The following is a 27,697-nucleotide window of genomic DNA, read 5'->3' on the forward strand; positions in this document are numbered from 1 at the left end:
TTTTTTTTTTTTTCTTTTTTTTTGTTTCCCTCTTTTACCCCATCATATTGCATATGTATGTCTTTTCCATCTATTTTATAATCCAAAATGATTTCACCCCCCGTCTATTTGCCCCATTTTTTTATTAATTTGTAAACAATCGAACTGAACGTGTGCTATATACATATACACACATGAATTCAGTAACTAGGACCAGGGCACGCCCACATATACATAGTAACATATTTTAACACGCATTACAAAAAAGGGGAATGACAAAATTCCCTGTGTTTATATGTTTACGTCTACCTGTAAAGGAAGAATGGCGACATAAAGGAGGGGACGGCCATCAAAAAAAAAAGGCATTTTGTCCTTCCCCGTTGGGGGAAATATAACCCCACGTTGATGAAAATATGTTAAGCATGCTCAGCTGACAAAGCAGGAAAAAAAAAACATAAAATAAAAAATAAAATAAAACAAAAAATGAATAACAAACGAAATGTAAAGTCCAAGCTACAAATCAAAAAGTGATAAAAAAAAAAAAAAAAAAAAAAAAAAAAGCGACCAGGATTTGACCAGTCCCAACAAAATATCGAATGTAAAACTTAACAGGTAAAGATGGAGGGAAGAAGAAAAAAATAAATAAAATAAAATAAATAAATAAATAAATAAATAAATAAGAATAAAAAAAAAATAAATCTCCGTCCACTGCATCGCAAATCCAAAGGGCTGTAAAAAATATCTCGCGCCATTTTTACCAATCATTGAAGGGACGTGAGCTTCTGATAGTTTGCTTTTTTTCCGGGGATATTTTCCTAAAACAAAAAAGGGGGGGAGAAGGAACTGATGCCCCCCGCTGTTGGTCATCTCAGTCCTTCTCTTACCACGTACGACATATAAACATCTACGCATCCCTAATCACAAAATAAATGCGCAATGTTAACTGGCAACTTTAGCGCGCAAACATTAACACCTAAAGTAGTTACTCCGGCACGCTTCATACTTTATGAGCTCCTTTTTGACTGTCAGCAATTTATCGCCATTCTTCCTTAAAGGGATGGTTAAAGAAAAAAAAAAAAAAAAAAAAAAAAAAAAAAAAAAAAATCCTTTTCCCTACTACTGCATCTTGAATGCCATCCTGTGCGAGAGCCCATATCCCAAAGAGAGGAACAACGCGAAGTTGAAAAAACTGAAACGAAACAAAAAAGAGCTAGGTAACACCAGCTGATAGAAAACAACACCAACTGGGATTGTCCTTCCCCCCATCACGCCACAGATCAACCTGAAGTAGTTGACGCTAGATGGGGGAGTAAACCAATTTTTCTTCAAGAAGAGGCACTAGCCGAATATTTCCCCCCCCTCGACGTTGACAAATGACCGACTTTTTGAGGTAAAAACGGAGTACAAGAGGGTGTACTTCGAGACAGATACATAATAAAAATAACGTGCCTCGGATATTCCACAGGATGAGCGCTCAGCCAACAAGCGCATCAGTCGTTTGACTACATAATTTTCATATCTTCCTTTCCTTCTTTTTCAGAAATTTGCCTAAGCCAAAGAGAAGGCCCTATGAGTACGCCGATGGGGAAGAAGACGGAAGTAGGGACAGTGAAACTAGGAACGACCGAAGTAGCAACGATGGAAGTAGGCATGAGGGGAAGAAGAGCCACGGAAACAGAACTGATGGGAAGAACCAATGCTACGAGTATCTAAAGAGGAAGTACCTGAGAATCACCTGCAACGACGACTTCCAGGGAGGAGGAGCCTACCCGGAAATCCACGTGAACCAGTACCCAAACAATCTGGGCCTTCCAGAAGGTGCCGGAGGGGGAAAAGGTGCCCAAAGGAACATAGTGCTAAAATACCTAGACGAAGATAACAACGTAAAATACGACAACCTCATAAGCGAGGATATACACATATATAACAAAGAAATAGAAGAAATCGAACCAAATGAAAATATCCAAAAGATAAGAAAAAAAAAAATTCTGTCAGATCCAAAAGATAAAGAAGAAAAATTCAATGAACTAGCCATTTCCAAACCAAATGAAGAAGAAGAAAAAGAAATTATAAATAACACGAGAAAAAGTATTGAACAAATGTTACATGAAAAGTTAAATAAAAGTATAGCAAATAAAAAAGAAGATAAATTCTTCAGATATATTCCGCAAAATAAGCTAAATGCAAATTTAGAAGAAAGAATTATCAAGGTGGTTCATAAAACTGTGGACCCCTTAGACGTATCTAAATTTAAACATAAGAAATTGCCGAATGTGAAAAACTCTCCAGACTATCCTTTGTTAAGGTCACCTACGAGAAAAATAAACAAAGAAGAGGAAGATAATTGGAAAATCCCTCCCTGTGTGTCCAACTGGAAAAATAATAAAGGATACAATATTCCCCTGGATAAACGTATCCAGAGTGATAATAAGAAACTAAACCAAGTAGAGGTTAATGAAAACTTTGCACACCTAAGTGAGTACCTCTATGTGGCGGAGAAAAAAGCTAGAGAAGAAATAAAAATGAGGAATAGTATTATTAAGCAGAAAAAATTAAAAGAAAAAGAGGAAAAAGAAAACGTTTTACGAAATCTAGCCATACAAGCAAGAAAAGAAAAAGGACTTGCACAAACACAGAGCAGCTCCATTATCAACGAAAGAAAAAGAGAAATAGAAAGAGATTACCGAATCGAAAAGAATTTAAAAAAAATGAAAAATTATGAAAATAGACTCATTGAAGAACAACTTGCTCTCAACAAAGTCAATGTCAGTAAAAACAACAACATACACGATGTTAGCCTTTTCAATATAAACAACCAGAATGATGATGGAAAGAATCAACTCTCGGCCAACGATGATGAACTGTACCAGATTTACGATACCTCTCTGTTCAACGCAAAACAGAGTAATAATATTTACAAATTCTCCAACGAACGGGTGAAGAAGACTTTGCAAAAGATGGAGACCACGCAGAGTTCCTCCGAGCCGGTCAAATTTATCAAGGACATCTCCGACCCCTTCGGCTTGGACAGCCTGCTCTCCCAGGCCAAGAAGAAGTAGCATCCTAATAGCATCATCGAGCGGGATGATAGGATGATGGAATAATGATCTAACATCGTATCTACATTCTGTTGTTTTACTCTACTTCCTTTTAGAATCCACATTTTGCTTCACTTCGTTTGTCTTCCCGAGCGACGTACCCATACACGTGCGCATTTTTTTTTTTTCGTGTCCCTCTCTTTTTTTTTTTTTTTTTCCCTCTCCTTTGCTTTTTTTCAATTTTTTATTTTTTACGTTTATTCCCCCCAACCCACACCATTTGTGGCAGTTACCCCCTGATCAAACCAACCACGGGAGACTGCAAAAATAATTATCCATGTGCACTCGCATGCCAAACATACCGGCGATCAATTTCCGTTCTACACGCTTCATACGTTCCATACGTTCCATACGTTCCATACGTTCCATACGTTCCATACGTTCCATACGTTCCATACGCTCACGCATTGGTAGAAGCGATGCGTGTTTATGTCTCCACCACTTCAAGCGTTGTTTGATCCGTAAGGATAACACTCCACCGCTAAGTCATCTCATCATCTCGGTACCAAAAAAAATAAACGCCTTAAAAGGATAAATGAATAGACAAAATCTTACCGATGGTTAGCATTACAAGGATACAAATATACAAAAAAAAAAGAAAGAAAAAAGAAAAAAAAAAAAAAAAAAAGCCACATGGCGGAGGAGGTATATCGATGTGTGAAGTGCCGAAGTCGCCAAATGGAACGAAAAACGGCATGCAAATATGAACGACAAAACAAAAGGAACAAAGATGTGAAGAAAGGTACGGCATAATGGGGTTCGCTACGTCGAAGGAATGCGTCGAAGGAATGCGTCAAAGGGAATTTGCACGGGGAGTATCTCAAATGGAAAGCACAACGTAGGAAGATTCCTATCTGTAGAGGGATATGACAACACACCACATGCGAGTTACCAATTGTATGTGCGAAGGTGGAACAACCACCCTCCCTTCATGCTCCAATAAAGGCATCTACGGGGACATCAGGAGGGGTGCATACGACCAGTACCAGCGGTCCCATTACAACCCTTCAAAAGCCGAAGTAACCCGAGAGACCTAAATTACCGTCCATGTTCCTGAATGTTCGGAAAAAACTCGAAATCTTGGAGAAGCCATCCGCCTCATCCAACAGGTCGTCAAACACAGAATCGAAGCACGAATCCGTGGCGTCTCCACTGTTCAGATAAAACCCATTGTCGCAAGGATTCCTTCCATCACTCTCATCTGACGAGGAGTATATCCAAAAATTCGAGTGCGTGTAAATGTGCTCGTATGGAGTGCCAATCAGTATCTCCCTATTAATCCCATCAATAATGTTTTCATTTAATTTTATTTTCCCCCTCAAATGGCGCATTTTCAAAACGGTTTTGTGAAGATCTATCGGTAGACTTATACTTCTTGGTTTTCTTTCCTTTCCATCCCTTTGATTACCTTTCTTTTGCTTCGTCTTGGAGACTCTATTTGGGTGGAAGCCCCTCATTACTCTTCCAGTGTTCCTACTCCGGTGGGCTTGATTCTCCTTCTCGTCTCCGCTGGGATTTCTGATTTGACAATTTCCACTTCGTTCTTCTTTTTCTTTTCCTTTCCCTTTCCCCTTCCCCTTGAGGTACTCACTCCCCCGTTTACACTTCCTAGACGACTGATGTTCATGGCACACCTTTCCATCCACCCCTTGAGCATCCTCCAGATGGTGATGGGCCAATGTCCCCTCAGGGATTTGTTGTCTCTCACGCTTAGCTAATGTCGTACCCGAAGCACTGTCCTCGTCCTCCTGCTCTTCCGTCGGTTCCCGTTTCGCCTTCAACTTCTTCCCCTCTCCCCCCCTGTCCACGTGAACAGTGTACCCAGAGGACCACTTCCTTCGAAAGGCGTCCCGCGTAAGCTCCTCCCCCACATCACCCACATCACCCACTGCTTGTACCAAATTCATCTGCGATGAACCTTCCCCTCCTGCTACACTACCTAATGATCCCACCCCTCCCCCTAAACACACATAAACAAAATTGCACAGTTCGAACATGTTGAACGCTCTTCCGTTAACGTAAAGGATAAACTTATCCACCGAACTGAGCATAGCGGAACCTCCGTCATTCCTCATCCTCCTTCTTCTCTTGCTTAAATTCGTAATCCCAAGCAAAGAAGCGAAAACAGAAACTAACTTCACATATAAAAGATACACCTTCCTAAAGCAAAAAATGCACACATTCAAATACTCGATGTATAACCACAGGTAAGTGTCACTGCGACCTAGGTCGTAAATCTTCCTTATCACTTTGTCATCTGCTCCTTCAAATGCCATCTTAAGTAACTTCCTCATGGAAAAAACATTCTTTACAAAATACGTTCTATCATTATCATATAATTTTTTATCTATACTCGTCTCTACATCGTCAACAAAATTATCAGGAGAATCATCATGCATCGACACTTCATTCCGCATTTGTTGAGGAGAGCGCCCCTCCGGAAAGATATCAGATCCTCTTCTTCTCCTTGTCCAGTCATCTTCACTTTTTAAAGATACCTTCTGCATGTCTTCCGTTAATTTATTATCAATCATCTCTGTAGTAACCATCTCAACATTGGAGATTTTCCTCTCCATCGAGCCATAAACGAACATTTCTTCAATACTTGTGCAGATTGTTCTTTCTACTCCCTCTCTTCCTGTTCTATGACAACCTGTCATCCTCACTCGTTCTTTCCTTGCTGACATTTGCCCTACTAACTCTTCCTTCGTGCAGCCTCCACATTTACTTCCCTCCACTTTGCCGTTACTCCCCTTTCGCAGAAACTTATACTTTGTCTGATCGGAAAAATTAATAGAAAAAACAAATCTCTGCAAAAATAACATCTCTTTGTACAGCTCATCAATTTCATACAAGTGCGAGCAAATTTCACTTCTACGCTGCTCATTCATCATAGTTATTTTATTCTCATTCGTCTTCACAAATTCGTCCACTCTGTTAATGAATCCACAATCATGGTTAAAAAGGAGCAAATTCTTCAGCACCTCAGGAAGGCCTTTCTCAAATTTATTTTTATCGGAACAGTTCAGTTGGGGTTCTCCACCTACTTCTAGTTCTTCCCTTTTTCTCATAAACAGATCAACATGACTTGCATGACAATTCTCCGTAGAGTTCTGCATCTTATACTTTTCCTTCTCCTCGTCAAGCGTTTCTATTTCTCCACTGCGCCTCCTCACCGACCACAACTCCGTGAATCTCTTCGTTAAGCTCACTGCTCGCGACTCGTCACTTAAATTCGCCACCGAATCTTTCTTCTGCATCATATGCTCTTCCAAATGGTTATCTCCTCTGGGTATGTAACCCCCCGGAGTTCCTTCACCACAATTGTTGCCTTCAGTCGGGGGGGACATTCTTCCTCGCGCCTTGGAGCCAGATAACCCACAGAGACAGTTATTACCCCTTCCTACGCCGTCTTTCCCCCCCTCCGTACGGGCGAACAACACCCGATGGCATAAATTGGCATACAGGTAGAGGTACAAAAAGAGGTAAGAATCGTTTATGTCCTCCCCGTTCAGACACATGAAAGTGTAATAGTTGTGCTCGCTAACCTTAACTACTCTTCCGTTAGCCGCTTTTATTTCGTTCAGTATGTAAATGAAGTTCTTATAAATCTGGATATGCTTCAAATAATGGGTGATCGCTCTCACGCGTGGTTGGAACTCCCCTGCTAGGGGCTCCCCCCTCGAGCCAGACAAAACCGATTTCCCATCATCCTTCTCAGCGTTACGACTGAAGCAAACTAACCGGCGCACACACCTCTCTACACAATCAACAAAACAAATATCCTTCAGTGCATCTACTAACTCGTGGATGCTCCTCTTTAAGAACCTCTTTTCCAGCCGTAAGATGCTTTCGTTGGCGAAATGCTCCTTGAAAAAAAACAAAATGACTTCACTCTCCAACTTGGGGTGAAATCGTATGTACTCCTCCATTCTCAGCAATTTTTCCTTCTCCAGTAGGAGGTAAATGCTTTCCAGTTCAGCGTCCTCTCCATTCTTCTCTCTATTCTTCTCTCTATTCTTCTCTCCGTTCGTCGCTCCGTTCGCCTCTCCGTTCGCCTCTCCTGCTGTGCCTTCCCCATCGGCCCGCAACACCCCCAGAACTACCCCCTTCAATCTCCTGCTGGGGAAGAAGTTCTCCTCAAAATAGGCGCTCATCACATTTATTAGCGTCACGGAGAAGTTGTAAAAATTGGTATACTTGCAGTTGTGCCGATCGAACTGGGCAAGGGCCTCCCGGTTCACCCTCAGGAAAATCTCCTTAGCGGAGGCATTCCCACGTGTGCATCGGAAACGGTTAAGCTTCACCTCCAGGCGGTGGATCAGTTCGGAGGAACCCGCCTCGCAAGGAATCTCCAGACCACCTGAATCGCCTACATCAGTACCTCTATCCATGCTAACCGTGATAAGTGCCCCTCCCCCCCCCGGGGTGCAGAAGTAATCACGCAAAAACTCCCCCCAGGAGAAAATCCTTAAATCCATAATCCTTTTCAATCGCTGAATCAGAAATGCGTAATCCTTCTCCACCCATACGTTGTCCACCACTCGGTGAAATAAATTCTTCACACACAGAAACAGGAAAATCAAGTGTCTATACTTAACCATGTGGGGACTAATAACACTGTTGTTTTTGTTTTCAATACCCACATAGTCGGAATCAAAGGGAGAAACCTTCACTATACGATCCGTCTTCGTGTTGGGACACCCAAAATCCTTCTTCTTCGTGCTGAATAATCCATCAATGCACTTTTTATTTCTAAAGTTTACAAAAATATTATTCGACAAATACATGGGAATGTTACACGAGGCGATCACTGCGTTGATGAGATCACTGTCATCGTAAAATCTTGTTATATTCAATCTCTTGTAGTAGGGCAGTATCTGTGTGACACCTACAAAGACACTTCCATTTCTTCTGTTTAAAAAGTTGTAGCTACCTGCGTAAAGGTACTTGTTCAGCTCCACGTTCAACATATTTTGCAGTTTCTGGTAACACCCATTCTTGTATACATTACTAATAATATTTTCAATTAGAAAAAAACATTTGTCTACACTCAAGCCGATACCCAAACAACAGGCACAGATGCTACCTGCTGATGAACCCGCTATACTCGTATGTATGTTAAGTATGTTCTTTTCTATTAACAAACTGCTCACACCTAAGTGGTATGGTATTAACAAACCCGCTGGGGAGAAAGAAATCCCCATGTTCATTTGCTCCTTAAGTAGATGTCCCAAGAACACATTTCCTTTCTTCTTTTTCTTCCTCACCAATCCGTATCTATTTATTTCGTATCTATTGAATACCTTCGAAAGGGTCTTTTTAATATACACTGCGTAGGAAGAGTTGTCGCTTTTTCTTTTTCCCATTTCGCTCTTCAGTGGAGTGTCCAGACCATTCCCAGACACATGTCCGTCCTTACTTAACTGTATCCCATCGACATGCCCGCGTAGGTGCGCATCATCTTCGGGTTCCTCTTCAAGTTTTTCCTTCTCACCAGGTTCCTCCCTATCCTTCCTCTTTCCCTCCACATCGCCCATCCCCCCCCTCCTCGCACGACGATAATTTTTGCCTGTATTGTACAAAGAAAAGGCCTCTTCGTATTTCCTACCCAAGGTGCTCTTCCGACGAAATGTAACTTTGTCTTCTTCTATCTTCACCCTGTGGGGTACATTCTTTTTCCATTTGCTCGGGCATCCCTCCCCTTTCGTTTTGCCACTTTGCCCCTTTTTCACTTCACGGAGGATTCCCTTCAGACTTCTCTGCGGCTCCATCTCCTTCAAGGTATCCGAGTCTCCCATGTCACTTCTCCGTCTTACCTCCTCAGCTATTTCTCCTACCCCCACATTCTTAAGTACATCCTTTCCGCTCGATCTCTCACACCCCACGGAATCATTCCAAATAGGAAATTTCCTCCTATCAATGTGGTACAAATAATTCCTGATGCAAGTATGCATCTGGTTAGACGCAATATACCTCTTCGACTTCCTAACCTTCCTATATATGTAGTTAATATCGGACAGGTCCTTCCTCCTTACGGAATCGGTCACCCCCTTATTCTTCACACTTTGAAAAAAAAAATAAAAAGAAATAAAGTTGGCTATCTCAATTTTAGATTTTATCGTATCGTCTAGGAAGTTCACAATGTACCTATTATTGTAGAGGGTCATTTCTTCGATCTTCTTGTTATTCCTAATTTTTGAAGTTTCTTCACTTGTATCCTCTTTGTCCTCACCACCACCCTCGATCTCATATCCTCCCTTGGTGCTATTCGCCGTAAAAACGTACTTGTTAATCTCGTGTAAATTAAAGAAATTCTTGAAGTAGTTCTCATAGAAGAAGATGTTGATTAGACTCTCGTCCAGCAGTCCTCTACCCTTCACTTCCACTCTCCCGCTACAATCTTTTGAATCGTCTTTTCCACCACTCTCCCCTGGCTCCTCCTCACCCACCTTCACTAAATCATCTTCCTCTTCATCTTCCTTCTTAGTCGTCTCCCTCCTATTGGAGTTACCCATTTAAGTGGGATTCTTGCGAATCCATACACTTACGTGCTCCCTCTGACTCCACCCCTTAAATGGATTTTCCTCGCCGTACTATATTGAACTCGCTAAAACCTGCTATGCTAAGTTTTTTTTTCTCTCACCCTCTCCTCAATCTTTGCTGCCTCTTAGTGTACTTTAGCCACTAAGCGCGATGTGCTTCGTGGAGAAGGAAAAGAATTCTGCGCTATCTCATCTTTAAGAAAGGTGTAGTCCTTCGCCTAGCCATGCGTTTCCGTCTCGTTCGCCGCGTGAAGGCCAGTGATCCCTGGGAACGGCTGATACACAAAGGCTGTCCCACAATGAACTTTCTTCGAATGATTACATGGAGAAATAATTCACAGGCGCCTCTATAAGTCCTCCCCCCTGTGTACTTCGATTCGTTATTCTCGTGCACACAAGGGAGTTACTGAATAGATCATTCGACCTAGGCAATAGCACGTAAGGAAGAAGAAGAAGAAGAAGAAGAAGAAGAAAAAAAAAAAAAAAAAAAAGGCACTGACATTCCTCGGGCTGCTGTATGTATGCTTAAATGTTTTTATTTTGCACGCAGGAAAAAAAAAAAAAAATGTAGATAGCGCGTGATTTTAGCTCTGCTACCTTATACATCAAATTGGGGTACACCCTCGTATTGACATCGCCAGTCAAGGTCTTCCTGCTTTAAACTCTTAATTCCTTTCGTGGGTACAAAGAAAGAAAATTGCAAAATTGCCAATAGAACTGTTCCATTTTTTTTTTTCTTTTTTTTCTTCTTCAAACTGTTAATCTTTAAAAATTGATAAAAGGTGGTGCCGCGCGCATAGTTAGGGTGGCTACACTTTTTTCCATTAAATGGGGTATGTTCGCTCAATTTAAAAGAGTATACATGTAGGAAGGTACGCATAGGCATGTGCGCATAAAGCATAGACCATATGTGCACATCCGCCTATATGCCTACATGTGCAGAATTAAAACCGGCGATAAGGCGAATGTCCCAAAGATCGCAACATGTAGAATATGTTGCCAAGGGGGGACTGGCATAAAAATAAATGTGCACATACAAAGGCACACACGCGAAATGCGCTAAACTTAAAGGCAGAAGGTCCTCCTTCGAGCTGCTGTATTCACCAGAAAAAAAGGGAAGTCACACAAAAGGAAGCACAAAGGGAAGAAGTGAAGAGGGCAAAACAAGGAACGTGTGACACGTAAAATCGTATACATTTGTGTAGCATACATTCCTATGATGCATTTGCGCCCTTAGCTAACATGACACATGTACACATAAAAACCAATTCATTGGATTCCCAGTTTAAGCAGAAAAAAACAAGAAAACTTTTTCTTTTTCTTTTTAATTCAAAGGTGGAGGTGTATCGAACAGGGTTTTCACAGTTGCAAAAGGTATATCAGACAAAAAAAAAAAAAAAAAAAAAAAAAAAAAAAAGCCAAATTGGAAAAAAAAAAAAATTAATTTTGGTTTTTTTTTTTTTTTTTTTTTTTTTTTTGTCTGATATACGCTTTGCGTCACCTCACGGTTGCTAATCTTCTCTTCCTTCTTAATCTTCACTTAGGATTTCTCAAAATTAAAATAACGGAGTCTCCCCTTAAAAAGAGTATGCTGATGTATCTGTCCTTGTTAATTTTTTTCTTCTTCTTTTTGTCCTTCACCACTTCCACCCAAATTTCTCGAACTTCGGTCAGTAGCAAATTACAGTGCCTATCAAACGCCTTAACCTAGAGGAAGGGAATTCGTAAAATGGTATTCGTGCAGATGAGTCATTCAAAGGTGCTTTCCTCATACGTATGGGGGTACACTCAAATGTCCGCTCTACCGTGGGTCATCAAATCCACCAAATTGTATGAACAGGTCAGGCGAATTTGGTAGGCATCATTATTTACACACACAAAATGGGCGAAAAAGGTGCTCAGGTGGAGACGCAATTTCTTTTGAGTTCTGATTTTCTTACCCGCGCCAGAAGTTTCCTATTATTACGGCAGTTAATTAAAACCTGTGCATTGTCCTTGACGCACTCGGACAAAAGTCCCAAAGGGCCATCCTCTGGATTGTCCCTGTTTTCCTCCACTGTCGTTTCGGTCTTCATTTTTTCAATAAAAAAAGTTTCTCCAAAATGCGCCCCTGGACAGTTTAAATCTTCCCAAAATGAGGAGAAAATGTATCAGTGTGCCTGTTCAGTCGGGTATGCGAGAAGGTTCGCTCCTTTTTTTCGTATACACTGGGCATAAGCCTTTTGGACAATCTGCAAAAGGGGATCGCGAAAAAAAAATATATATACTCAACAATTTTTCACACTAACAAATTTTCGCTCATTTATCGAGCACCATGAGAGTCTGTTGATCCCTTCCATCGGATGCTCAAATGTATTCCACTCCAGACGCAGCCAATTAGCCTGTTCAACTTCTCACCACCTTTATAATCACACATTATAGTTCGCGCAATAAGGGAAGCGGAGAACATTTTCAACGCAAAGAATCACGGCACGTGAAGAACTATTTATCTCCTTCGTCGTTTTCTCAGCTTGCCTTACCAAAAAGGGGACAATTATATTTACATACAGATTGGTTCCGGGTACGGTGTTTCAACTTTCAGTCGGCATTATTTTCGACGGGTATATAGGTACACGTCTGTTGATGTTGAAGCCAACTTGGGAGTTATCTTCTCTTCATTTTTTTCTAAAGTTTTTGTTCCTCCTGAGAAAATCACCTCAAAGGTGGTCTCCTTGTTGTTACTTCTATTTCTAAATGAGGTTTGCGTGTGAATTTTTTTTCTTTTTTTTTTTTTCTCCCTGTGCTGCTACGCGGTATATAGCTAAAGGGGGAAAAAATTTACATAAAGAAAAAAGGGATAAAAGCAAAGGGGGGGAAGCGGAAATGTAAAGAAGAAGAATAAATTAAAACAAAATACGGGCACTTCATTTATTTATTTATTTTTGTTGTTTCCTTTTTCGATGGCATTGTCGCTTGCCCTATCTGATAAAAATTCAATACATTTGTCGGCGCCACATCCCGCGGGGTCATATATTTTTTTCCTCCGCTTGACACCGCAACGGAACAGTTTATCGACCGCGAAAAATGCGACATTCAAACGCAGGTAGAGGACTACAACGCGTCGAGGCTTAAATATGGCGAATTACTCTTCCAATTTTTTCTTTCCCTTTATTCCCTTTAACTATTCCATCATCTGCGCATCCCATTTGAAGATCGCCTTCCATTCGTTTTGCATGGGAGACTTCCCATATGTTTTTTGCAGCAAAGGGTTATGTACCCAATAGCATTAATGATGGAAAAATACAAGAAATGTTATTCTATCGTTCCTGTGACATTTTTTTTCGGCGTGTCCCAACGTATAATTGTACAACTCTCTTCGTACCTCCTGCCACTTCTTCCCTTTCTGTAGTCTATAAAAAAAGGTGGCCCTAACTCTACGTAGCATTTTCCCCCAAGCTATATACGCCCATCTGATCTAGCGTAAAGAAAAAAAAAAAAAAAAAAAAAAACGTCAAAGGGTTAAGGACAGGAAGGAAACACCCCTATATTTATACCATGTATGTTGTGCGTCCCTTACAAATTTAATTGAAAAGAAATGAAGCTTCAAAAAAGTTGCAGCACGAGCGACGTGCTAGATAACTTCGAAAAGAAGCTAAACAAAAATTACAAAATGTTTGAGGAGGAGACTATACAGAAGATGCATAACGAGTATGAGGATCGCCTGAAGGAGAAGGCGAAGGTGAAGGTGAAAAGGAAGGAGGCGCGGGGAAAGAAGAGGTCGCACAGAGAGGGTGAACCGAAGGAAGAAGCACTGAGTGGAGATGAACCAGACGAAACGAACGAAGAGAACGAAACAGACGATGCGAATGAAGCAGACGAAACAGACGATGCGAATGAAGCAGACGAAACAGACGATGCGAACGAAGCAGACGATGCGAATGAAGCAAACGAAACAGGCGATGCGAACGAAGCAGACGAAACAGACGATGCGAACGAAGCAGACGAACGAACCACTTTCCGCGATCTGAACATCTGCGAAGAAATCCTGCAGAGCATAGACGAGCTGGGATGGAAAAAGCCGACCGCCATCCAGCGCAAAATGTTACCCTGCGCTTTCCAGCAGAGAGACATTATCGGCCTCAGCGAAACAGGCAGCGGAAAAACGGCTTGCTTCATAATACCCATCCTGCAGGAGCTCCGGCAAAAGAGGCAAAGCTTCTTCGCCTTGGTCATTTCACCCACCAGAGAACTCTGTATACAAATAGCACAACATTTTCAAGCCTTAGGATCAAACTTACTTGTTAATATATGCACCATATTTGGAGGTGTCGATATAGTTACTCAATCTTTGAATCTCGCGAAGAAACCAAATATCATTGTAAGTACCCCAGGGAGAATTCTAGACCATCTGAACAACACGAAAGGGTTTAATTTAAAAAATTTAAAATACCTTGTGTTTGACGAAGCGGACAAATTATTATCCCTCGACTTTGAGGCATCCATCAATAAGCTCTTGCTCATTCTTCCACAAAAAAGAACCACATTTTTATTCTCTGCCACCATGACCAAAAGTGTAGCGAAATTGAAAAAGGCGTCCTTGAAAAATCCAATCAAAATTGAAGTGTCAAATAAGTACAGCACCGCTAGCACTCTTATCGAAAATTATATATTCATACCGTTAAAGTACAAATACACCTACCTCTGTAGCCTGTGCTTCCACTTTTCATCCAGATGCATTATTATCTTCGCAAACACCTGTGCCACAGCCCAGAAGATAAATTTCTTCTGCAGAAATTTAGGGCTAAAATCCATATGTCTTCATGGCAAGTTAACACAAAACCAGAGATTGAGCAGTTTGAATTCTTTTAAAAGTAAGCGTTACAATATTTTAATTTCTACGCAAGTAGGTGCTAGAGGATTGGACTTAAAGGATATCAAAATTGTTATAAACTTCGACCTCTGTTCATGTAAGGAGTACATCCACAGAGTTGGAAGAACCGCTAGAGCGGGACGTACGGGAAAATCCATCACCTTCGTGACTCAATATGATGTGGAAAATTTTCTAGCCATTGAAAAAATGCTGAATAAAAAAATTGACAAATTTAATGAGCTCGACGAAAACGACGTGCTCCTCTATCACGAGCAAACTGTCGAGGCTCTTCGCCTGGCAGACACAGAGATGAAGGAAAACCAAGATCTCTACCGCAGGGGAAAATTCAAGAAAGTTCGCCGATGAAGTGGTTAACAATCAAGGCGAATAAAACTGTTATTCAGGATTAACGACAACCTGACGTACCTACCAGCGTATCCCATATGTAACCTGATTACTGGGACACGCCACTTCCTATTCGTACCACCCACATGCTACAGAGCCTCCATATGTGGGGGAGGGGTGGCGCATTCACACACAAAAGGACCATTTTCCAGTAAACAACTATGTATGATATTTGGCCGAATGCGCAATTTGTAATTTTTGTATATTCTATCTTTCATCATCCTGTTTTTTTTTTTTTTTTTTTTTTTTTTTTTTTTATTAACCCCATTTAGAGTTTGAAAAGGGTGAAGAAGAAGCACTCTTTAAATTTACCCCCTTTTTTTTTTTTTTTTTTTTTTCTCTCTCTTCATTTTTGTGTCACCCACAACTTTTTTGTTAAAAAAATGAAGATCAATCAATTTTTACCAACACGACAGGTTGGCCAAGATGGAGCGGCGCAATGAGCTGATAGTTTTTCGACGGGGAGATCATATGTAGATAAATGCATAAGTGCATACATAAATACATACGTAGGGATACTCACACCCGTGTAGTTTTTTTTTTTTAAATACGCACTGGTGGCGCATCCCCCCTGGGAGTTAACTCGCTGCATGGTTCATTCTTCACCGCTCACCCATATGAACAAAAAGAAGAATGAGAAAAAAAGTAAATAAACTTGTAGATGTGCAAATGTCGAGATGGCGAACTACCGCCCCGAAGAACTTAATAAATGAGCTCCGCTTTCACACCGCACCCTAGCAGTGTGGCCATGCGGACAAATCACACTGCCTGCGTGTTGCTTCTCTTCCTGAGATGCGCAGAAGTTACTCCTTTTGGCATCCTTCCAGAATTTCGACCGAACTTGCCACCACGCCATGTCAATGGACGGGCAAAGACGACACACCCGTTCTCCTCCCCTCACCGTAACGGAAAATCAGACACCCCATCAGTAAATATAAAAAGAAATAATTTCTTGGATGCTCAGGCAGAAAATAACGTAGATTATGTGTACGGGGTAAATTCGGTGTCCTCTGTCTTGGTGAAGAACGAGCGCACCATTCACAGTGTCCTGGTAAGGCACACTTACCATATATGGCTGGATAAGACGAAGCTGCAAAAAGAAGGAACCACATCTTAGGTCCACAACCATGTCTACACACTTTACACTGCTCACGTCACGGTGAGCACTCAACCCCACCACTTTACTCAGGTGAACGAACACATCCGGCTAAACAAAAAAACGCGCAAGCAGGCGTACCAGTACATATTCGACACGATAAAAAAACGGAATATCCCAATAAGAACGACGAGCAAGAAGAAGATGGACGACCTGGTCGGCGGCTTCCCACACAATGATATCATCATGGAGACCACCTATCGTACTATGAAAAAGGCCAAACACTTCCTCAAGGATTATCCACAGAAGGAGAAACGCTCAAACATTTACATCTGCCTTCATGATGTGTACGATAATATGAATATCGGGAATATTTGCAGATCCATTTTCTTCTTCGGGGGCGACACCATATTTTTAAAGAAAAAAAAAAAAAAAAAAAAAAATTACAAGAAACTTTACAAGGAATGAAGATTGACACTCCTGTCCTCCATTCCAGTGTTGGCACTTCCGAGTTCTTGGACTTCTTTCACGTGAATAACATGGTTCGAACGATCTATGGAAGGAAAACCTACTCGTTGTTATGCCTTTCCCATGTGACAGAAAAAAACGAAAAATACACGCCCCTTAGGGGATGAATCTCTAAGCGAGGTGTACATTTACCGAGGGGAGACAAGAGGGGGTAATATAGAACCCATCACTTAATATTATATTTCTCCCCTTTTTGTAATTTACCATTACCATCCCTCCCTTCAGCTCACCTTTATGGACGACTTAAAAAGCTGCGGTTTTAAAATACTTTCCACCTGTAAGACTGCATAGGAATTATCCCTGGAGTGGTGTTCCCACCGGAATTTCACTCACACTCATTTTGCTCCTTCACAATACACATTTCTAAATACATCACTTTACTACTTTGCACCGATTAACACCACTGCTCTCCCCCTTAACCCCACGCAAGGCTGCCACCCAAACGACTCCATCCCGAACGACCGCCTCCAAGAATTAGCAAACGTGCAGATGAACAAGAACGAAAAAATTTTTATAATCCTAGGAAATGAGACCAAAGGATTGAGCAAGGAAATCTTAGAGAAATCGGATATCTGTATTTACATAAATGGGCATCGTACAGAAGTGGCTCCTACACCTGACTTGAACCATAATGGAGAATTTACCTTAGACAGTCTCAACGTAAATAATGCCTGCGCAATCCTACTGCATCACTTTACCTCTCATTCGTCGTAATTCTTGCATTGCGAAGGGAGACAACATCATCGGCATACACCCCATTGAAGGATGCACAAATTTATTCGGCACGCTTATCACGTTTTTCACGTCGATTTTGTTGATAGCAGGTTCTTTACCTATTAAAATTTGTTAACCCTGTTAAAGTTGTTAAACTTATTTGTGCAAAGGCACCCACACGGGTAGCACTTTGCGTTTTGGAATTCCTTTTTTTTTCTCTTTTTTTCTCTTTTTTCCGCAATGTGTGGGTATTTCCGTGGGTGGGACGGGCAGATTCTCATCTTTCGTTTTTATCCCCCCCCATCGGATGTGTAACGTACACATGTAGTATTGTGTATCATGCCGCCCGAAGAGAGGAGGAATTACTTCACGTACGATATATATAAGATCCGATGAGACGAGCAGAGAAGGGGCATTTTCCTTTTCTGACATTTGATTATGTGCCTCATGAAATACATAGTGTTGTCCCTTCGTCTGCACTCATCATTCCGTATCTCCTTTGGATGGGAATATTCAACATTTTTTTTTTTTTTCTACTGAGTCATGTAATGGTTACAGACCATCTTTCACTCTGTTTACAAATTATTTGGCTCCTTCTTTTTTTTTCTTCTCTGTACACCTCTTACCCCTCCGAATAAGTTTAAAAAGAAAAAAAAAAAAAAAAAGTACGCCAACATAATCATATGCCTTGCAAAGCATAGCCACACTAAACTGGATCAGAAGAAAAAGTGTTCTTATATACACAGGTGCTAGTTAGATGGTGCCCCTTTTTTTTTTTTTTTTTTTTTTCCCTCTACTGGGATTGAAGAGCACTTGCCATTTTGCCTGCTCTTTTTTAATCTTCCTTTATAGCTACTCCTTCCTTAATTGTTAATTTATTTTGGATTTTTTTTTTTTTTTTTTTTTTTTTTTTCCAACTCGGTAAAGTGCTACGATTTAAGCATTTCATTTTTTTTTTTTTGTGCCTTTTTTTTTCCCCCCTTTTAATGATAATTTTTGTGTGTTGTGAAAAGGCATCACGGAAATGCTTCACGAGAGCGGGTTTTTTCCCCCATCGAGATTGCTCGAAATTTGCAGTGACACACTGACCGGTACTTGGATCACCAGCAAAAAGGGGTAACAGTTTCTCATCACATCAGTACCGCGAAATAATTCCCATCCGCTCAACAAACCCTTCATCAGCATAGCCGCGGTCGAGTTCCCTGCCCCCCCTCCTTCATCGCGCAATGTAAGGAGCCAGGAGGGGCATACGTGTTGGTGTACTGAAAATAATCTGTATAGAGATAATACCCCACTTCCCCTTCGTCCTTACGGAATAGTTGCACTTCCATTGACCGATTGGAAAAGAAGGAACACACACGGGCAACCTACAAAAAAAAAACGCATACCAGACATATTTCTAGCGCCCCGTAACCGTCACAATACCGCTCGGGCGGGAAATGATAACGCCCAATGTTTTACCAATCCTATAACGTAGCATCCCTTTGAGAAAGCAACAGAACAAAGAGAAGAGAAAATTAAAAATAAAAATGAACTTGGAAGTATAGGAAACTCCCAGTCAACGACAAATCTAAAGCCCACATCAACGTGCACGTCCAAGCCAACAGCAACACCGAAGTACAGGGTTCACGCACACCTGATACACCGCGTACATCTCCCATTTTCCGCTCAACCAAGTGAGAAGATTCCAATCAAAGTGCATTTAAAGCGCAACCTTCCTGATAACCTTCCTGATAACCATCCTGATAACCTTCCTTATATAACCAAGCGGGGAGTTAACCCACCCAAGCACAGACAAAAGAACGAACATGAACGTTGCTGCAGTGGCCATATAACGCACAATTTGAAGAGGGGCAATACGGGGGAGGGAAGTAGATATGTCCTCACAAATTGCCGAAATTAGACAACGATATTCGAAGCAGAGGTTGTTGTAAGGGCCATCATCATTTTGAAAAAATAATCAACAAAAAGGGTTCATCCGCAGAAATACGCTGAAATCTGCAGGAGTACCCCCCGAAGACTTCCGGCTCAGCGACCTCCCACATTGCAACCACCTAAGTTGTTTATAAGGCATTAAAAATAAGGGGAAAAAAGAATCTGTGCCACGGGCTTGCTCGTGAATATATATACCCCCCCATCAACACACAAGGTACGCACGTGAATAAACGTTTATACACATCTAGTCACAGCATGATGGGCCAAAGTGGGAAGGTCTCTGGACATGATACAAGCTATGTGGATACGCCCTGCCCATCTTCGAAAGACGCAATCAATGAGAAGGGAGGCACAAAAAAATCAGAGGAGAAGGTTCAAAGGAACTCACCTAACCAAAATAAAAATGGCACCCTTGCATTTGTCAAAAGTAATTTTTCAAATGAAAGGAGTAATAACGTAACGATGGTCCATGAGGAAGGGGCCCATGTAGGGAAGCATACGTGCGGGCAGTTCTTAGTAGAGCTTCCTTCCAAAACTAACACCAATGCGAAGGTAGAAGAACGATCCAATGAAACTGGCGTGAATGGAACAAATATCACCAACGCAGATGAAAAAAGGAAGAGTCGAACCCCTACTAACAAGATAACCTCCCCAACCCCCTCCGCCAAAACATTCGCCGAAAGGATGACACATAAAAGGGGAACCAACGAAGTCGGCGTGAACGAAACCAGGAACAATGATGGCGTGTTCGGCGAAGAAGACAAGCCCGTCGTCGATACGGGAGCACCCCAGTTGGGACACCCAGCAAGCGATTCTCAAAATATTTCCAACGAAAAAAAAAAAAAAAAAAAAAAAAAAAAAAAAAAAAAAACCAACACCCTTCATGGGGTTAGAAATGAAACTGTCAACGAAAGCATAAAGGAACAGGAAAAAGGTGCAACCAGTCTCCAGTACGATTCCTGGCACGAGATGGACGATTCGAAAGGGGAAGATTTGTCAAGCCCCAAGACAGCAATCAGGACAGACAAGCCCAACAAAAGGGACTCAGTCGTGAAGGATACACAGCGGGGAATGGGTCCAACAAGCGTGGTCATGCTAAACAATGAGGACATTCCAGCGAGTGAGAACGATAACAGAGAAAACCCACCAGATGGATGGCCAAAGAAAAAAATAACCCTTCTAAAGAGGAACGAAATGAAGTATGAAAAATACACAGGGCGTGGAAATTACCCTGTAGGAAGCACCCCTGCAGGAGGAAAGAATTGGCACCCAGATACATCTCAGAAGACACTTGAACAGAGAGAAAAGGAATATAGAAAAATACGCGCGAGGATTTTTTCCAACTTTAATAAAAAGAAAAATAGCTTAAAGGTTCCAGATGATTGCATCTTCAAAGATTCTTCTAACGTTATCCAGGATCGTCCCCTAGCTACCCATTTCTCCATGCCGATTGCAAATCCCTATAGTGCACCGGATAATAGTGTTTACGGCACAGTTATGAACAATAATTACGATACAACAATTAACAACATGTACTCCTGTGCGATTAATGGATCTTACGCCTCGGTAAATACAAACCCATATGGAAGCGAATTCTGTAACCTCCCCCCTGGTAACCATGACGGTCACATTTACACACAGAGTAGTATGCATATAGGCAGGGTGAACGGGACAAATGATATACCTCCCCCACCGCCAAGCTTCTACCCAAACGGTCAAACAGTTTTTACAAGTTATATGTACGACATACAGAACCAGTCAGGCTTTTCCAAAACGGGTGCTTCCTTTCCTTTCTCCATCGAGTCAAATGCGAATTGTTACTCGCATTACAAAAATATGAATTGCTTACCTGCCAGGGGAAATATCTCCAAACGCGGCAAAACGAAAAAGACAAATAATTGCACTAAGGGTGGTGATGTACGTAAAGATAATCAAATAGGTATTAACCAACAGGAATTGAACAGTGGCCATTACAACAATGGAACGTACATAGATGGAATGTACCCCACAGGTATCTATAACAACGACGCACATAAGAATGGTTTGTATGCCTACGGGTTGCAAAGTGGAATCCCTCCAAATGATCCCGTCCAAGGCACTGCACTGATGAATCTAACCAAACAACACAACCTCATCAACATCACACACGTAGAAACGGGTAGCCAAATGACCAACACAATTCAACTTCCCAACATAGGGAGGGCAATGTTCAAAGGAAAGCACTTTACATCTTTAAGTAAAAATATGAACCAAGACATTTGCAAAAAAAATAAACCACCAATGGATAAAGGGATCAATAGTGCCTCCAGAAAAAAAGGGGGAAATGGAATCCATAACAATATCGTAGCTCCTGAAATTCCAAGACAGATAGACTTCCTTCATGGGGGGATGGAAAACCTGCAAAACACTGAGACTCTCGTCAATGGCGGAGCCACCTCCCGAAGGAAGAAAAAGGAAAACGTAAGAGGTGTCACTGCCACTGCAAATGCATACCCAATGAAGAACACCAACTTGGTGAACACCCCCCCGTCGAACTGCCTTACCAATGACGAAGACCTATGGGGAAATATAAACCAAAGGACGATTGACGATGTAGAAAGTGCGAAAGGGAAGCGAATACAACCAGGCACCCCCCCGTTTAGCGTTAATGAGGGGATGCATACGACCAATCAACAACATTCTTGTACTGCTCAATCAGAAGGCATCCCTGAGGAGCAATTCGAACAAGGAGCAAATGAAGAGGGAACTGTAGGTGCACAAAACGGAACGAAAAGAGAACAAAAAAATGCATGCCCTGTTCAGGTAAATGTACGAAATGAAGGACAGGGGAGAAATGATGCCCAGTGGGAGGGAGAAGGAATTTCACCATCCCAATACAGTGATTCACAACCCCGAAGGAAGAACCCATCAGGAGGTGCGCTCACCAACACGAACGACAATAAAGACACACATACCAATGTAGTATGCTTAGATGAGGGAGGCAAGAATAAACACTCTCCAAACCTAGATGACATAACTGATAATGGAGAAACGAAGGGGAAAAAGAAAAAGAATAACAGAAGGAGGAAAAAAAAAAATGTTCAGAATGGTACGGCAAAGGGGACGGTTACCACTATGGGGTCGTCGATGGGATCATCAACTGGGCCAGTCATCAACATACTGAGCACCAGTGCAATGGTCCCGCCCACGGTGAACCCTCATGCGGCCAATGGATCAATGACAAGTACCACTTACCTGCAAAACCAAGGAGCAACCCTTGGACGAAGGAACCACCCATTGCAAAAGTACAGCGACCCCCTCCTAGCCATAGATGAATTAGAATACTGCAGGGACATAAGCCTATACGAAAGAAGATTCGATAGGGGAAATAACACGTTAGAAAACAGTAAGAGGTATGATGTAGACTTTCCTTCTTTGTATTGAAAGAAGAGGTACACCACCCCCCTACATATCCCCCCCCCATGGGTGGGGACTGCAACTTGTCTAACACAAGTGAGCGGTTCCAATGTTTTGTTTATTTTTAATTTTCCCACAACTACGTAAAGCAGTGAATATGTGTGAATGTATGTCGTGTCGTTTCTTGTGTAGGGAAGTAGAAGGTATCAGGAGGTGTCATAGGGTTAGATTCCCTTTGAGCATCTCACCCTAACATTCCTTCCCATCAGTTATTATCGGTTATGTACGCACGCATGCCGCTGTGCATGCCTGCACATGGGCATAATATACAATTACGATTATGTGTCCTCATCTTGATATTTTTCTCCCCGACATGGTACATTGCGCGACACTCCCTTGTTTTCTCTTTTTTTTTTTTTGTGTGTGTGTATATAACACATTTGAAGGAAACGCAAAAAAAGTAAAAAAAATTGTAAAAGAAAAAAAATTGTAAAAAAAAAAAAAATATTGACCCCCCTGATGTAGGGGATTCTACCATTCCCACAAATGATAACACTCATCCAAGGGAGAAAAGAAAAGTGCAACTTTCACCAACGGGCACGCAGTTTAAACTACTCCATATATTGAACCCTTTGCAGTGTCACCCCCTTAGAACATCCCACGAAGAAAAAGGGGAGAAAGAGTCGCATATAGAACAATTTCTCACTCAGCTCCTGACACTGCAACAGTGCCACCTTGGTTGCCATTCTGCCACTCAACATCACTCCTTAGGCAGTAGTAAGGGTTTAAGTAAAGTTTTTGCTTCGCACCAAAGTGGAAATACAAGAAGGAAAAGAGGAAGGCCATCGAGAGAAGCAAGAAGGCTAGGAATTGAACGTAGATAACTGCGAAGGGGATAGTGGTGAAAGGGAGAGGAGAAGAAGCATAGAACAATGTAACGGTCGTGCTTATGTGCACAAATCTGCCTTCCCCCAATGGGAGGGAATTCCCTTCCGGTTTGCCATTACGTGTAATCCAAGGGGTACCCACGAGGGGCACCGTCGCCAAGGCGACAAGGGACCATACAGAAAAAACTAAAAAAAGGAAAAAAGGAAAAATGGGAAAATGCAAAAGTGGAAAAATGCAAAAATGCAAAAATGGGGAAATGGAAACGGAGGAACGAATAAGGCAGAACAAACGAAGGAAGAGCAATCCATCACTCTCAGTGTGTCTCCTACCTGTCGCAACGTAGAGAGAGAAAAACTTATTCGTTGGCGCTGCGTCGAACTCGATGAAGGCGTCTCTGTGGGGAGGTGACAAGACATAAATCCTTGGTGTAGTTACAGGAAAAAGAAAAAAATAAAAACTATGTTCAACGCAACAATGAAGTGCCTGACGAATTGACACGCCCACACCCCCCCACACACACACACTTTGACTCACTCCGCCAAGGAAGCCGAAACAAACAAACGCATCATCACCCCAACTAGGGGACAGCTCGGCCCGTGATAAAACACAGTCATCACAACATAGAAAACCCAATAACATACACAAGGAAGGAAAACCAATACGTAATCTCCCCCATTCATCCAGAAACACAAAAGATATAAAAAAAATTGTGGAATATCCTCCAGAAATTTATTAATAAAAATATAGGTCTTTTCCATCCTGCTATAGAAACACAAAATGGATATTTCTTCCCTCTGAAAACATATAACCTTCTTAAATACTTTAAAGAGACTAAACAAGTCGTGATGGTCTTGCGGAATAACATTCACAATAAAATACTTTCGAAGGTGAAAAGTAAAATGGGAAGTGATATACAAGCAGATCAGCCAAATAAAAACCACTCTGTAAACTCTCCCACGGTGAACATTTAACAATTCCGTGTCTGTACCCAGCTGACAATGACATGCCACCTTTAGCAGAAACACCCCATCGTTAAATAATTTAAAACACCTGTTCGCGCTGAATATGATCGCCTTCGTTTGTTCTTTCCTCAGTTCATACGTATAATATTCTACTGTCGTTTGGTTATCCTCCCCAGAGGTAACCCCCTTCCTATAGCTCTTCTCATCAGCAACCATCTCATCAGAGTAGCTTCTCCCTAATTCGCCACTTAGCCAATCAGCATGAACTCTTTCCAAAAGGCATAGTTCCATAATGTGATCGCCCTTGTTTTGTTCCCTCCATAAAGATTCATATCTGTAGTGCTTCTTGCCTCCCTCGTGGGTACCCTCCACTGGGGGGGAGCTGCGTCCCCCACAAAGACCTTTCAACATCTGCAGTGTTCGAGGCGCTACTCTAGACTGGCTTGCTCTTCCGAAGTGCACATTTGTCAGTTAAACAGATTAGCTTTCTCAGCAATAAAAAAAAAAAAAAAAAAAAAAAAAAAAAAATTGTCGAGTGGTCAGTGTCTGTACACAACATAGTTATCGTTATCCAATAGTTACCCTACAATTAACCCGTCCATTTTCGCTTCCTTTTTTTTTCACTTTTTTCTTCCACTCCCTATGAGCGTAATCCCCTCATCAGAAACTGAGCCATATTTACGCCATGTCAAATTGTCCAAATTGTGCACACGGATGGCCACCCTTAAGTAAGCACCCTCTCAGCTGCCTTTCGGGTTAAAAAAAAAAAAAAAAAAAAAAAAAGATAAATTCAGGTGGTTCGTCCCTCGGGAGTTTACAAGTTTATCGCACTTCGTCTTAACAGACACACATAGACAGGTTTACTGTATCGTTCACGTGCACCCTGGAGTATTCCCCTTTTTGCAAGGAAAAAGAAGAAAAAAAACTCCTCCTTAATTAACCTAACAGGAGAATGTTAAATGGACAGCGGCCATAGGTCAGGTGAGTGAGATTGAAAAATTTGGACATAAAAAAAAAAAAAAAAAAAAAAAAAAAGATCGCCATGAAGAAGGTACTTGGAAGGAAAGTGAACGGAAAAATGGGGCCAAATGGTAAGCGACCAAAAGGGGGATAGCGCAAGAATCGCTTCACAGTCTCCTGCTGGGGTCGGCTACACGCACACGGGAACTCACTAATGTGGCCGACCCTGTTAGGCCGCGTTCAACAAGGAATGCACAGAAGAAGCGAAGCTCATCAGCTGGATATACTTCGTGGCCCCACTGTGCAGGCGATAATCATGCCTCGACAGCTCCAACAAAATCTGGCTCTTGACAGAGTCTTGGTACTCTGTATTCATAACAAAGTAATTGTTTAGCGACTTAAAAATGTAAGCAACGTCGTACCCATCTTCAATGATGTCTTGCACAGCCTTCTCCACATTTTTTAAATCCTTCATTTTGCAAGCATCAATAATTTTTGAAATAATATCATCCGCTGGTAAACCTGACACATCCAACACAGATTCAAGTGTTATCATGGGGTCAATACATGAACATAGTTGTAAAATGGACACTGCTCTTCTCAGATCCCCTTGAGTTGTCTCGATAATTTTATCCAAAGCATCGTCTAAAATGTTAATCCCTTCACTTTTGCAAATATAAAGTAACTTCTCCTTCTTTACATCAATTGGAATGCCTTGAAATCTGTAACATGAACACCTACTATATATCGGGTCAGAAATTTTGTGAATATAATTACATATCAATATAAACCTCGTCACGTTGGAATATATTTCTATTATTCTTCTTAATGCTGACTGTGCATCCTCTGTCATCATGTCTGCTTCATCCAAAACCACTAACTTCCATGGTGGCAAAGTTTCATTGGTTTCACTGTTGATTTTGTTTTTGCTTATACTTATTCTTGTGTATGCTTTTATTTTTTCCCTCACCACATTTATTCCTCTGTCATCTGACGCGTTTAACTCCAACACACGTTCGCTTATGTTGTCTCTTCCAAATAATTCATGCGCTAAAGCGTTGATGGCCGAGGTTTTTCCTGTGCCAGGAGGCCCGTGGAAGATTAAGTGCGGCATGTTCTTCGTCCGCACCACCTCCTTCAGCATGGACACCGCATTCGTTTGATGCACAATGTCGTCCAGCTTCTTCGGCCTGTACTTTTCCACCCAAGGCAGGTTGTCCATCGTGCTGTCATGCGGAGAAACAAAAAAATAGGCAAACAAATAGGCAAATAAATGTAGCAGAGGTCGCTCCTCCACCCCCACAATGGATCACTCTACACATACAGGCGACGCCCCGGCAAATGCGACAAGACTAACGAAAACAGGGGTCAACTAGCCAAAAGGTGTTTTTTTTTTTTTTTTTTTTTTTTTTTTTTTTTTTACTCTTGTTCAGGTACATTTTTAAAAATAGTGTGCATTGGATACAAGTAGCTATTATGTAGGCGCAAATTTGGCTGCAACTACTGCCTTGCACACACAGTTTACTTTTCCACTTATTAAGAAATAACCACGGTATGGTGAACATTTGCATGTTCTCCTGTTTGGCAATTCGACCGGTCTACACCAGCACAACTGTGGTTTTTTTATATTCCCCTGACCGATGCGCACACGTTAAGAAAACTCCGAAATGTCTCCTAACGTGTGCGCGAATGTGTGAACATATATACCCATAGGCCCATTCAAGTAGGCACATTGGCATGTGAATCTCACTCATGCGCTCACCTGATTCTTTCTTAACGAGGAGAATCCACTTCTAGGTATACTTCCTCAATGTATGGATAGACTGACTATGCCTCTTCTTTCCCTAACAACGTGCTCCTTCTGGAATAGCTTATCCCTGTTCAATTTTATATCAGCTGCGAGGGACAAAGATTCATAAATAATACGGTTTTTAACAGTGATGATTAAAATGCCTCCATTTCCTGTTGATTTCCCTTTTTTTTTCCTTCCGCCCACTTTTGAACTTTTAAAATTCTGTGTACTTGACAAGTTAGCATACACGGGGCGATATGCAAACTGCTTTTTTTTTTTTTTTTTTTTTTTTTTTTTAATGTGCACAAATTTGACACATAACACCGCCGAGCGAACGGAAAGACGTACAGAAAAACATGGGGAAGAGGGAATTTCTGCCCTTGCTACGTATACACGTCCATGCGCGAGATAGAGGAAGCACTTTCCATGCTAATCAACCGAAAGGGCGAAATCATTCCCCTCGTGAAGATGCACACCGCGTGAAGTATATAAAGGGCTAGTTTACCTCGTAGGACCCACTTCTGCACTGGGTGAAAATTGAAAGAATTTT

General features: G+C 41.6%; 8 protein-coding genes across 8 annotated transcripts; 4 read left to right on the plus strand and 4 right to left on the minus strand.

Annotated features, from left to right (window-relative positions):
• Window positions 1-1,352: 1,352 nt before the first annotated feature.
• On the plus strand, window positions 1,353-3,038 carry PKNH_0402200 (pre-mRNA-processing protein 45, putative; the record flags this gene model as incomplete). The annotated part of the gene is made up of 2 exons (XM_002257812.1): window positions 1,353-1,369; window positions 1,520-3,038. 2 exons carry the CDS (start codon window positions 1,353-1,355, stop codon window positions 3,036-3,038), a joined length of 1,536 nt encoding a protein of 511 aa, XP_002257848.1.
• Window positions 3,039-4,084: 1,046 nt separating this feature from the next.
• PKNH_0402300 (patatin-like phospholipase, putative) lies at window positions 4,085-9,595 on the minus strand (the record flags this gene model as incomplete). The annotated part of the gene is made up of 1 exon (XM_039113850.1): window positions 4,085-9,595. One exon carries the CDS (start codon window positions 9,593-9,595, stop codon window positions 4,085-4,087), a length of 5,511 nt encoding a protein of 1,836 aa, XP_038969462.1.
• A 1,563-nt stretch (window positions 9,596-11,158) lies between these two features.
• Window positions 11,159-11,697, minus strand: PKNH_0402400 (small nuclear ribonucleoprotein Sm D2, putative; the record flags this gene model as incomplete). The annotated part of the gene is made up of 2 exons (XM_002257814.1): window positions 11,159-11,329; window positions 11,563-11,697. 2 exons carry the CDS (start codon window positions 11,695-11,697, stop codon window positions 11,159-11,161), a joined length of 306 nt encoding a protein of 101 aa, XP_002257850.1.
• A 1,499-nt stretch (window positions 11,698-13,196) lies between these two features.
• PKNH_0402500 (ATP-dependent RNA helicase DDX47, putative) lies at window positions 13,197-14,837 on the plus strand (the record flags this gene model as incomplete). The annotated part of the gene is made up of 1 exon (XM_002257815.1): window positions 13,197-14,837. One exon carries the CDS (start codon window positions 13,197-13,199, stop codon window positions 14,835-14,837), a length of 1,641 nt encoding a protein of 546 aa, XP_002257851.1.
• Window positions 14,838-15,624: 787 nt separating this feature from the next.
• Window positions 15,625-17,214, plus strand: PKNH_0402600 (rRNA methyltransferase, putative; the record flags this gene model as incomplete). The annotated part of the gene is made up of 5 exons (XM_002257816.1): window positions 15,625-15,927; window positions 16,066-16,317; window positions 16,443-16,514; window positions 16,726-16,777; window positions 16,931-17,214. The coding sequence occupies 5 exons, from the start codon at window positions 15,625-15,627 to the stop codon at window positions 17,212-17,214; spliced, it is 963 nt and encodes a 320-aa protein (XP_002257852.1).
• Window positions 17,215-19,404: 2,190 nt separating this feature from the next.
• On the plus strand, window positions 19,405-22,572 carry PKNH_0402700 (conserved Plasmodium protein, unknown function; the record flags this gene model as incomplete). The annotated part of the gene is made up of 1 exon (XM_002257817.2): window positions 19,405-22,572. The coding sequence occupies one exon, from the start codon at window positions 19,405-19,407 to the stop codon at window positions 22,570-22,572; it is 3,168 nt and encodes a 1,055-aa protein (XP_002257853.1).
• Window positions 22,573-23,247: 675 nt separating this feature from the next.
• Window positions 23,248-24,806, minus strand: PKNH_0402800 (conserved protein, unknown function; the record flags this gene model as incomplete). Its single annotated transcript, XM_002257818.1, has 4 exons — window positions 23,248-23,429; window positions 23,553-23,618; window positions 23,763-23,827; window positions 23,968-24,806. The coding sequence occupies 4 exons, from the start codon at window positions 24,804-24,806 to the stop codon at window positions 23,248-23,250; spliced, it is 1,152 nt and encodes a 383-aa protein (XP_002257854.1).
• A 778-nt stretch (window positions 24,807-25,584) lies between these two features.
• Window positions 25,585-26,577, minus strand: PKNH_0402900 (replication factor C subunit 2, putative; the record flags this gene model as incomplete). The annotated part of the gene is made up of 1 exon (XM_002257819.1): window positions 25,585-26,577. One exon carries the CDS (start codon window positions 26,575-26,577, stop codon window positions 25,585-25,587), a length of 993 nt encoding a protein of 330 aa, XP_002257855.1.
• Window positions 26,578-27,697: the final 1,120 nt, after the last annotated feature.

The sequence above is a fragment of the Plasmodium knowlesi genome, assembly GCF_000006355.2.
Source record: "Plasmodium knowlesi strain H genome assembly, chromosome: 4".
Lineage (NCBI taxonomy): Eukaryota > Apicomplexa > Aconoidasida > Haemosporida > Plasmodiidae > Plasmodium > Plasmodium knowlesi.